This window comes from Uloborus diversus, chromosome 1 (genome assembly GCF_026930045.1).
Source record: "Uloborus diversus isolate 005 chromosome 1, Udiv.v.3.1, whole genome shotgun sequence".
NCBI classification, from domain to species: Eukaryota; Metazoa; Arthropoda; class Arachnida; order Araneae; family Uloboridae; genus Uloborus; species Uloborus diversus.
Window position 1 is genome coordinate 157,252,861 of NC_072731.1, and position 12,578 is coordinate 157,265,438.

Genomic DNA, 12,578 nt, shown 5'->3' on the forward strand with positions numbered 1-12,578 from the left:
GGTTTATTACTAGCTTTTAATATTATGACTATGGCATAAAAAAAAAATCGGGACGGATGACCATTGTAGACTCTCCCCTCCTCCATTCTAAAGTTTCATTCTTATGAAAGAAGACGAGAAAAGTTCATTTATTTGAACTTTTTAGTTTTTAACTTCGTGAAATGAATCAATCAACCCTATAAAAAATATTTTTTCAATCGATCATTATTTTTTACTCTGAAATGAGAGGGGCAAGCCCTCACCACTTTTGGAAGTGAGAGGGCAGTTTTACCCCCCCCCCCCCCCATACGAGGCGCCTATGGGCCTGCCTGGGTAGTCGACGGCCCTGGTTTGTTGTAAGATTTTCTTAAACATACGTGACGCGACATCAGAGTCTCCCAATCCAGGTTCTACACACAAAACCTCCTTCCTGAATTTTTTCGATCCCTCGTGGGACTATGATTCAGACTTTCCCGGCTTTCTGTAGCAAGCAATGATGTGACCGAAGAAATGCAAATTATTGTCATAGGAGAGCGATGACGTGTTTGGGGGGGGGGGGGGTTATGATAGGTTTTTTTTGGACCTCTGGGCCGAGTAGGGCCCCTTCTCTCTACTTACGTTAGAAAGGAAGTGTAAAATTTTGGAACTCAATGACCCAAAAATAAGCATTCACTAATTTGATTTACGAGAAATTTTATGTAATTGAGGATAAAAATAGAGTTTAAGAACTTTCCGGCTCCTTCAGACTTGGAGAACTTCCTGCGTTGCGTAGACTTATGGAACGTAGTTCCATTAGAGTCCCAGAGACTCGAGTAGTATAGTGCCTAGAAGGCACTATACTAGTAGATAAGTGTTAATCCGGGGGTTCCCAAACGTTTTCGATTCACAGCATACATTGATACTATGAACACTTCGCGGCATCCCTTGTCTCCTCCTACTGCACCCCAGGGGGTTGCAGCACACAGTATGAGTACTCCTCTGCCAGGGAGTAGAAGGCCTTTTAAAACCTAATAAGCCTCCTTGTCCTCTACTAATCGATCGCACCGCAGTAAAAAAGAAGAAAAAATTGCTGTCATGAAAAGAAGAGGCGTTTGATTCAAAACTCTAGTCGTCTCGTTTTCCTTTTAAATGCCAGGGCATCTAATGTAATGTAATATAATAGTGTAGCAAAATAAATGAAATATTGAGTCATCTGATATCAGGCAGTTTGTCAAAGTAAATAAGAACTATCGGATTTGTCTTGTTGTCATATTGGTTAATATTAATCTTTGCCAAAACTGCTACCTGGACATTCAAGGTGGAGAAATGAAATGCTGTCGCTATCCCTGAAATATGTATTTCGTCCTCCAAATTTTTGACTGAAGTTTCCTCATATTGGTTTGTTTACGTTTTTTGCTGTTCTGTTTGATATAAAGGTAACGATCTTAGTTTCTTCAAAAGTTCATGAAATTGAATATTTCTTTTTGTTATGTAGAAAAGTAACTTCTGTTACAATTCCTTTGAAATATTCACCTCGAAGTCATTAATGTTGTGTAAATGTTACCCTATTTTCAGTGTTCTGTTTTAATTGTTTTGTGACTGAAAGCTCAATGTAATTAGTTACTGCAAATAATTACTGCATTTCTTTTTTATATGTACTTTCAGCATCTTTTTTTGTTTTGTTTTTTTAGAAACTTGCAACATCAGAATCAAGTATTTTTATGCATTCTATGGTCTGTAAAAAATGTCAGAAATCATACATCATAAGTCCGAAGCTGATAAAAACATTAATATAAGCGATCTTTGTGCAAAAAAGAAGTCATTAGTGAACTATAGCAAATATATTAAATCACCTAAGCATGCTAGAAAAAAGTATTCCTCATTTTCACAAGCAAATCATGCTAGAGATAGTAACTTTAAGACACACTTTTCTTCAGTAAATAACCAAAGAACTACTTCATCCACAATAGAAAATAAAGCTTTCGAAGAGCCTGTTTTTGATTCATATGTTGAAACTAAATCAATGTCTAAAGCAAAAGTATGTTCTAATGATTTTAAAAGTTTTCACAGCAATAGTTTTCCAAACCTTTTAAAAGTATGCTCTGAAGCTTCAAAATACAGTGATGGAACATATACTAAACCTTCTAGAACTACGTCAATTGACTATTTAGATTGTTCAACAGATTTATTGAATAGCCGTATGGATGCAAACCAAATTAATAGATCGGAATCACCTTCCTTTTCTACTGTGATGAATGATATTGATTCTCGACGTAGCAGTACTTCAACAGTACGCGAAAGAAATGCAAGTCTTGATTCTGCTTACAGCCAAATATCTATTATCGATGTTAAAGAACTTGAAGACATTGAACAGAATGAGGCTAGCTACTCTGGGGATAACTTATGTGATTTCAAAGAGCTGCGTTCCAGATCAAGATCTGATGCTTGGGAAACAGTTCCATCTGACTCGTTTGAAAGTCCCGAAATGTTTTCCTTGCCAAGTTCTTTCTCTGAAACTAAAGGAATTAAACGAAAAAGTATTTTTGAAGGTACTTGTATTTTGTACTTAAATTTAAATTTTACACTTTCTCTATAAATCTTTGTCACCTTTTTTTTGGGTGCACTTTTTTATTAAGTAAGTTTTTAGAACATATATGTTTCACATTAAAGTTTCTAACTCATCTGTGGCATTACTTATTTTTATGGCTGCTGTGTTTTGTGGAGTAGGGGTAAAATTGAGTACATGAGGTTCCTCTGTGGGGAAAATATTTTAGCTGAATCAAATTGAATTCGAAAAGTAGGTAAAGTTAGTCAGAATTTCATAGATAATATTTTATAAAAAAGATATAATCAGATGATTATGCACAAATTCACGTTGGATTGAAACTGTTAAACAATGACTATTTTAACAACTAATTTTGCACTAGAGGGGATTGTTTTGAGATATCTAAATATTATGTGTGGGGGGGGGGAATAAAACCCAGCAACTAGAACTTGTAATTGTGTGCTGCTTTAAAATTGCATCATTTATTTGGCGTCTTTTCATTTGTTAGCTTTAATAGCCCAATTGAAAAAAATGTTCTGTTCTAGTTCTTTAGCGTGATTGGAAAATTGCAGTTTATAATAGTATTAGAGGTAGCAAGCAGAAAATGTTTGTATATAGTACATCATATTATGTGCATTAACCATTTATATTTAGTATATATATATATATATTGAAATTTTAGGACACCAGATAACAGTGCCGACTGAATGCTTCTTCCCTAGACCACAACAAGGACAAAGTATTACTAGTTTTTTGTCTTCAAATGATTTTAATATTTCTGCTGAACTTGACAGGGTATACATATGTTATTTTGTTTCTTTATTTGCATTTCATTTTTTTTTTTGCTTTTAATTTGATTGTTATATAAATTTAATTATGATTAAATTGATTTTTGTGATTTCTAATTCAAATTTTCTTTAACTTTGTTCATCTCATAAGTCATCAACTTTCATCCTCATTTAAACTTGAATGTTTTTTTTGCAAAAAATCGATATTTGTGTGCATTTTTTGATATGGAATAGTCAACCTGTACTATAATATATAGTGCATAAAAATCACCAGAAATTTTAAATTCAGTGGCATATTTATCACTTCACAATACCCTTAGAAAATATCCAAAAATACACATGAAAAAATATTTTACACAGCCCTGTTCATCTGTTATCTAAAACGTTATTTTACTACTAGTTTGTACAGATTGTGTTGACAGGCTGTTGACAATGTTACGAATTTAACCTTCAGGATATCCGCACACCTGGAAAGTGGTGGATTTTGACTATTTTCGATAATGGTCATGATTTTCAGCAAAAAATGCTCAAAAACCATGGAAACTGACAACTGGTTATGAATTTTGAGTTCAAGCATCTGCATTTCTATCAAATTGTTCAGATTTAGTGCAAAATGTACGCATCTTAGCCGTTTCTTATGCTTTAATGCATCAATCCTGATTTTTCACACATTTCGAAATCTAATTGCTTCCGCTGCTATAATAATTGCTTGTTTTTCTTTACTGTGTGATTCTACCATTTGGACATTTATAATTATATATTTAGCATTATTTTTTACCCTCCTTGTACGTCTTATTGTGTAGTTGAAGACTTGAGGACTTCTAATTTTGCCGCTCTCATTTGACTCAGAAATTTTAAGTCTTTTGCATCCACCTTGATTCAAGAGACTTGTAAAAATTATCATTGATTTTCACCAGTGTCTTAAGTTAATGGAGATTTTAGGAAATAAATTGGTCTGAAAAATTAAATAGTGACACTTAGGAGATATCTGGTAGATTAATTATTAAACACTTTAATTTAATATTTTTTCTGATTATTTGTTCATTTTATTTTTTGTAAACTCAATTTTAGTAATTACTAAATTATTATTAGTCACTAATTTTTTAGAAAACATTTAGCTTTAAATAAATAATAATTTTTAGATTCATTATTTGTTAAAAAATAAAATATTTATTTTATAAATTCAAGTGGAAAAATAAATAAAAGTGAAGTTTAAATGTTTCACTATTCACCAGTAGTTTCACATTATTATTGCTGCATGTTTAAAGCTTCTTCTATTTTGGAAAATCATTTTGTAACTAAAACTTTTTTTCAGCATTATCAGTGATTGAAAAATTATTGTGTATCACAACAGATTTTTCGGAGAAAAATAATAAATTTGTTTACATGTAACTTTTTACCAAAAGAAAAAATTTTGTATGATTTATTGGAATCCAAAAAATATTTTCAAAAATTTTAGATTTATAAATGTATGTCCTTGGTAGCATAATAATTAAGTAAAAACTTAAGTTAAAAAAAATTAAGTAATTATTTCATGTGTATATCACTAGTCCTTATTGCATAAATTGTAGTTTAGTTATAATAGTAGCTGAACTTGTTACATTTCACTTTAATTTGAATTTTTAGAAACATGTCCAAAGCATAGATCAGATAGTTGCAATTTTATACTCACGAAACACTAATTAAGATATTCTTATGAAAAAGTAATGTTTTTTCCCTGGAAATATTGCATCCTGTGAGTCATGGAAAATTACGAGCAGAAGTCAGGGAAAGTCATGGATTTCAAAACTCAAAATATAGCAGATATCCTGTAGATCATGTAGTTATTATTTTTAATTTATATTACCGCTTTATTGCCTAAATAGGTATTTTTACTGAATAATATTTTTTGTTGGTCATTTTTCTGAAAATAAGGCAAATCATGTCTCACCTTTCAGTTTTTTAAAAATTAATTTAAAAAAATTTAATTTTTCTGTTTGCATGAATTTGAATTTTTTAAAAATTCTCTTGTAAATTTTCATTATATAGGAGAATGCCCATTTCTGTATATCTGAAGCATTAATATCTGCTATTGAACATATGAAATGGGTTTGTACTTTAAAATTAAGAGAAGCTGTAGAATCTAGTGAAGATGAACTTGAATCTCAGCAGAAGCATACTCAAAGAAAATTCTCACAGAGAATCAGGATTCGCCGAAAGGAGGTTCGAAAACAGGTAATGAGTTTTGAAATTTGAAATATTATTAGCGATTATGCATGTTTTTTATTACTTATTTTATTCAAATACTTTGAAAAACACACAAGTTTCATTTGATTAAAAATTTCTGTAAAGTGAAAAAAAATAACTGAAATCTTTCATTACATTTATTATGTTTTGAATGTTTATTAAAAACTCAATTAAACTGCTAATTTAAACTTGGAATACATTTCTTAGCAAATATACAGCTTTAAAATTACTTACAAATAAATTGTTTAATTAATTTAGTAGGAAAAGTGACTAGATATGGGCATGATTAAGATTATTTATAAAAACTTGGATTGTTGTTGAACTGTGCTGTTGTAGCTTAGTATATTTATATGTTGTAAAGCTGTTTCACGTGTCACTTGGGTCTGTGCGATAGATTTGTCTTCTTCATTTTCACTTAGCTCCTTTTACCCATCTATATAAATAAAACAAATAACGAATGGATATATATGTATATATGTGTCTTACACAAATCCAGTTTACGTCGGATCTCAACTAAATAGGGCAGGCAGGTATTTTGGCACCCAAGAAAGAACTTCGGAGGGTTTTCAAATGCCAAAAAAAATACCGAACCATTCAAATTTAATTTTTAGGACTCGGTAAATGCGTTTTTCTATTAATACGAAGGCGAAAAAATGCTCGCAAAAATTAGAATAAAATATCCAAAGAAAACCCTGATTTTTCTGTATCAGATAAAATTTGTTCCAATGTTCCAAGGTAGTTAGAACCAGAATTATAACTGTTTTTAACTAATTTCGTGCTAAAATGAAGGTAAGCCTTTAATTAGAAATCCATTGTTGAACAATGCTGTAATTTAAATTTGTAGCGTGAAAAAAATCATTGAGAAGAAACATCTTTTGCCATTTTTTTCCCTTGAATATGAACAAATAAAATTCTAACTTTTGTTTTGAGGCTTTTCCTGCAATCGGAGAATTTAAAATCCTTTCTTTTTGGTCATTTTTCCGCAATCTGTCGGGAAATTTTGCAGATTTTTTTTTTTTTGGTCAAGCCTGATGAACATGCATCACTTGATATAACTTTTATTTGCGAGGTATACCGAGCAAAGTCGGGCAACACAGCTAGTTTAAAATGAAAATTTTAAATAAATATATAGAACAGTTAGAAATAATGTTAATGTTGGCAGTTTGTTAGACATACCTTAAATTTTATAAATTGTCCCTGAAGGGGATGGAAAAAAAACTATATAAAAGAATGTATTTTGTAGAAAATACAAAAATATGATGATTCTTAATTCAAGTTTTTCTCTGTTTAATTTGAATGTCTACAAATTCCAAAGTTAGATTGTTGTATATTTTCATATATGTAGTATTCATATAGTTCTTAAAGAAATTTTACTTTCTGTTTTTAACAGTTATATTTTAATGACTTTTAATTTAAATTCTTTTTTGTTGCATCAAATATTCTCCCCACCCAATATTTGCATTATTTTTAAAAACTACTTCAATCTTTGTCTAATTTCAGAAAACACAGAAAAATGTGGCCCTCTTGAGTGATGGCAAAACTGATAGTAAGTAATTATTCTGTTTTAGAGTTGTGTTTTAAAATGTTGCATCATTATAATATCAAAAAAAGCTTTAACGTTTTTATAATACATATTCTTATAACTTTTGCACATTATCAACTGTATCAAGTTAATATTTTGATGTCAAATTTTATAACTTAAGTGAAGCTTATTAAAGTTAGTACAGTTATTCATTGCTGTGATTTATTTATGTACATTTTTTGTAGCTGCAACTAGTCAAAGTGCTTCTCCTCCTGTGTCTTCTCATTCATCAGAATTTGAAGGTATGGGTTTTAAATATTTTTATTTTTTAATTTTTATTGTTATTTCATGCATTTAATTTTTTCTGACAAAGATAAAAATTCAGTTAGCAGTTTCTATGTGAAAAGACTAACAAAATCAAATTGCTTCATTTTATTATGCTGAAAATTGCTAACAACTTTAACTTTTGGCATTTTGTAACATAATTTATTAAAAATAAAAAATATTTAACTATCATTAACCTATGTAAAAAATCAGTCTAGAACTTTCTACTAACATATGAGTAAAATAAGACAACATGAATAAAAGTACAAATAAAACCATTTAAAAGGGTAAAGTAAGACAAAACAACGTTAGAAGAAGCACAAATTTGTAAATAACAGCAGACACGTGTTTCGGCGTTACAGGGAACGCCTTTATCAATGCAAAAAAGCTCATTATTTTTTGCATTGAAAAAGGCGTTCCCTGTAACGCCGAAACACGTGTCTGCTGTTATTTACAAATTTGTGCTTCTTCTAACGTTGTTTTGTTTTACTTTACTGTTCAGCACAAAGGTATTTATTTTTCTCATTTAAAAGGGGTTGAAAACTCAGCAGGCGGCTGTTTCAAGGCCCAGCGGTCAAGTGAACTCAACCACTTGACTGTCAGTTAGGTTTTCGTGAACCATTATTTTTTCATGCCCTGATGAAGAGGCTTGTTTTGTTGGACTAGAAACATCTGCTTGCTGAGTTTTAAACTCTTATTAAGTGCTTATATTTACTTTTTTCGCGTTGCTTTATTTTACATTCTTAACAGTTTTAAAATTTACATGCAACTAAAATATTTTAAAATTTTTGCACATACTTCTTTAATATTTGTTTATTTTTATATTGTGTGTTTATTTATTGCTAAGACATGTCCTTTGAAGCCCTTCTATTTCGACTATGTTCAGCAGAACGTCAAGAACCCAAATTCCTTTATACCATACATGAGCGGTTCCCAACCATGGGCCACGGCCCACAAGTAGGCCGTGAACAGCGTATTATTGGGCCGTGGACATTGGTCGAGGATTCGAACCAAGATAAATGTTGGGGTCTTAATTTCCGTTCTTTGCGAAAATTCGCTTATTAGATGTACCACCACTCAAAATCTCTCCCTGGCTCATAGCGAAAAAGGAACTTTAAGAAAGTGATTTTATATTTCTTAGGAACTTTCCCCTAAAATTGAAGATGAAAAGCTAATGAATCAGAAACACATTTAAAATAAATTGCCAAATAATCCACTAGTAATTTGCTTCAAGCTTCAAATTAAAATGACTCCTCCTTTGTTGAACTGGCATGACTAACCAGTGAATTGAGACACTTGAGGACTTTTCATCAACTTACCTATTTGAATGAGACTTTTCATTACAGTTTTTTAAAAAAAAAATGTAGGAATGCATTAAATGACGCAAGTTATTTGAGACTAAATCTATCTAGTTTCAATCCAGATACCAACTCCCTGGTAGAAGAAAAACAGCGATAAAAATCTCATGGAGCTTTAAACTTGATGACTTGTTTTTGAGTTTTCTTACAGCAGCTGTGCCAGCTATGTATGTCAATGCAATAAAAAGTGGATTTCTTTCTTTAAAATTATTTTGAAAATTGTTCTTGCACAGTATATCTATGTCGGTGCATGTGCAGCATGGGAGGAGAATGGGATTAACATCTCGAGAGCTCTTGATTTTAACACACTTTCAATTAGAACCTAACTAGGGTAAGAACCGTAATGAGCAGCTGCCCCCACCACCCAGAGTAAATTTTGGATGTACAAGTAATTTATAGTAGTTAGTGGGCCTCAATGGTGTTTTCCTACAAAACTCGTAGGCCACACAACACTGGAAACCAAATAAGCAAGCCTGTACAATAAAGCTAACGTACAACAGATGACAAAAATACGAAAAAATGCAAAATTAAGAATTTGCAGTTAGTGCTCTTGACCTGCCTGCAGCAGAATAGTGATCTACTTTAAATTATCTTTCTTGACATTTGGAAGGGGCTCGAAGATCTGTGATTTACATTGAAAAATTTTCCAAAATTAAAAGCCAGAAAACACAAGCTATCTTTTTTCTCGTCAAGGAGGTAATGATCCCTCATTTGGATCTGTGTTGTTTTTCCACACTTGAATGTTCCGCGCTCAGAAGTTGCAAGGGCTCTATACTCGCTAGATTCGGCACTGAGCAGCTCATTTCTGATTTTAGCTTTCTCCCAAAAAAATGCTGTAAAAGGGAAAAATTATAAAGTTTTAGTTCATTATTCATATATGCTTGCCTTTCAGGGGAAGGTCTATTGCCCTTGTATCCATGCTTGTTAAGACAAAAGTTTTTGGTGGAAATGCTTGGGAATGTATCTTATCAATATAGTTTTGTTACTGGAAATATTTCTGATTGTTTAGGGTTCATGTAAGCTTGGGGGGAAGCAGTAGTGGCAGCCTTTTGGATGGTATACCCTTTCATGCTTTAGGAACGGACAGCTGCTGCCTTTGCTCCTCCATTGTATTTGATACTGCACCGCGCGCAAGTGCAATTAGTGATGTTAGTGCTTCAGGAATTAAATAGAGTTTTGAATATTGGAAAAAAGTTTCAGCATTGAAGTATTTATATTTTTCTTGAACTCATAAGCCCCTTTTTGGTGTCATTACCCGTAGACAGATGTCATCTTGCATAAACGCTCCCTTTTCATCTGTAGTGATGCTACTGCGCTTGATAAATTAAAATAGTTGGGAAATTCTTCAGAACTAGAATTTTTATATTTTCCATAAACCCGCAAATTCATTTTTGAGTGTTACCATGCTGATGAGTGAAATCCGCGATATAACATCCCCTCTCCCCGTAGTGATGCTACTGCCTGAAAATACTTTAAAATGATTTCTTGAAATACCTACGACTTTAACAACTGATATTTATATTGTAAGTTTCACTAGTTTAATTAATTTTTTTTTGAATTCATACCCTCATACACAGTAGTTAGTAGAGATATGCATGATGTTCATATTTTATCAACATTTTTTGTTTTGTGTGAATCATAACAATGTTTATCTTACAATCTGCTTACCTTCCCTTAAAATCTTTTGTGCCCTCAGCATTGCAATTGCCATTGATAGCACGTTGTTTTGTAGCATTGTATCTAATGATATATGTTATTTTGTTATATTTATGTGTATCTTTTTAACCATTTTTCATTGAATAATTTCTTCTAGCACATTATAAAATTATAATTTTTTTTTCTTGCACAACTCATTCATTCATAATGAAATTTTTAGAAAAAAATAAACTATAAAAGTTTTTTTTAATTTTCAGCCGATAGCATTGGTAGTGAAGAAGAAGTAGATGATTTAGAGCTTTCAGGTATTTATTTATTTTTGCAAAATTAAACTGTGCATGAGGATGTCATATTGACAGACAGTGTAGAAATAAATTATGTTTAATGCTGTTTAGTTTCTAATGCATTCCTTTTTTGCTCTTTCTGTTTGTTCTTTTATATTTTTATATACATATATATCATCGCCTCAGAGTAACAGTAAAATATCTAACCCGCGAAAAAACACTAAGATATCTTATTGTTGCTCTAAGGTGACAATATGTAGAGTGGTTTGGTCCCCTTTCACATAAAATTTGTCACAAATTCAGATTCAATTATTATTTCTCATTGGCACTCCTGCACTGAAAATTTACAAATTCAACTTAATTATATATATATATATATATATAATAATAAAAGTGAAAAATATTAAAAAGACCACACCAAAAGCCCATAGATGCGCAACGCAGCAAAACTAAAAAGCCAAGTAAATATAAAATTAAGCAAACAAAATTTCAAATATTAAACAAATTATATAAAATTAATGATGATAAAAATGAAAATTGCAAACAGCTATTAAATAGGAAAAGATAAAGTATGTATCCAGAGCTCATCAGCCGTGGAGAATTCATTAATTATGGTCAAAAGACCAAAAAATTTTTTTAACTATGAATTAAAAGAGAATGTTTAAGCTCCAGTACATGCAATATAGAGTAACATTGGGCAAAAGCACCACTTGCTAAACTAAAAACAATAAACTAGAGCTCAAACCTATTGTTTGAACAGCCTTACAGTTTATTGTTTTTAGTTTAGCAAGTGGTGCTTTTGCCCTATGTTACTCTATATTGCATGTACTGGAGCTTAAACATTCTCTTTTAGTTCATAGTTAAAAAAAATTTTTGGTCTTTTGACCATAATTAAATGAATCCTCCACGGCTGATGAGCTCTGGATTCATACTTTATCTTTTCCTATTTAATAGCTGTTTGCAATTTTCCTTTTTATCATCATTAATTTTATATAATTTGTTTAATATTTGAAATTTTGTTTGCTTAATTTTACACACACACACATATATATATATGTATATATATATATATATATATACACACATATATATATATATGAATACAAAATGTTCTCAGTTTAATTAAATCAATGGTTTTTGTAAATCATATTTTTATATTATAGCTGAACATACTGAATCCAACTTGAGTTCAATAAAAGAAAATGGTTTATCTCTATCTATGGCATCTTTATATTCTGGTATAAACTTTTATTTATTTACTTATTTTTATGAAACGGTTTATACAGCTGAAATAAATATTCTAACTTTAAAAATGGTATGAAAAATAAGTATAAGTGTCAATAGCATTTTCAGTAATTACTTTATTTTTTGTCTGCGCTGTTTTCAATATTAGTGAACACAAGGGAAGGGCTCACGGGGTATGCCCTCCCCCTATTGCTCTTGATTTTTTTCAGTTGATTATAATCCTATGAATTTTGCAGTTTATTTTGAGAAATGTAAATATAGAAATTCCTGTGTTTTTTGCTATTTTAACGAAGTACTTGTCCTTCATAATTTATTTCATTAATTATAATGTTTATTATTTATTTAATTTTTTTACTGATTTTTGTTCTTGACTCGACAAAATCAAAAGAATGTTTTGCGATGTATTTGGGGTGGTATGATACAACGGACTTTACACCCTCTACTTGAAAATTTTTTATCTAGGCTGTTCTCAATATTTGTGCTAAAAGAATGTTAGTCGGGCAGAAAAATTGTCATTTTGACTGCTGCTTATTTGAATCTTTTGCATCTTGAGATGGATTAAGAAACGTGTCATTTATACTAGAGTTTCCAATCCCGCTCCGAATTCAGTCCTGCGGGATCGTAAAAAGCCAATCATGCAGGATCCCGAGATCCCGCAGGATTGACTTTATT

The 12,578-nt window shown here is 31.1% G+C and overlaps 1 protein-coding gene across 1 annotated transcript in view; it reads left to right on the plus strand.

The window, feature by feature from the left end:
• Positions 1–2,209: 2,209 nt before the first annotated feature.
• Positions 2,210–12,578, plus strand: part of LOC129216501 (run domain Beclin-1-interacting and cysteine-rich domain-containing protein-like) — a 38,853-nt gene continuing 28,484 nt past the window's right edge. Inside the window, exons 1-7 of the mRNA XM_054850719.1 lie at positions 2,210–2,507; positions 3,186–3,298; positions 5,320–5,505; positions 7,018–7,063; positions 7,285–7,341; positions 10,635–10,682; positions 11,825–11,899. Coding sequence (XP_054706694.1) covers positions 2,210–2,507; positions 3,186–3,298; positions 5,320–5,505; positions 7,018–7,063; positions 7,285–7,341; positions 10,635–10,682; positions 11,825–11,899 — 823 coding nt within the window. The remainder of the gene's footprint in view (positions 2,508–3,185; positions 3,299–5,319; positions 5,506–7,017; positions 7,064–7,284; positions 7,342–10,634; positions 10,683–11,824; positions 11,900–12,578) is intronic.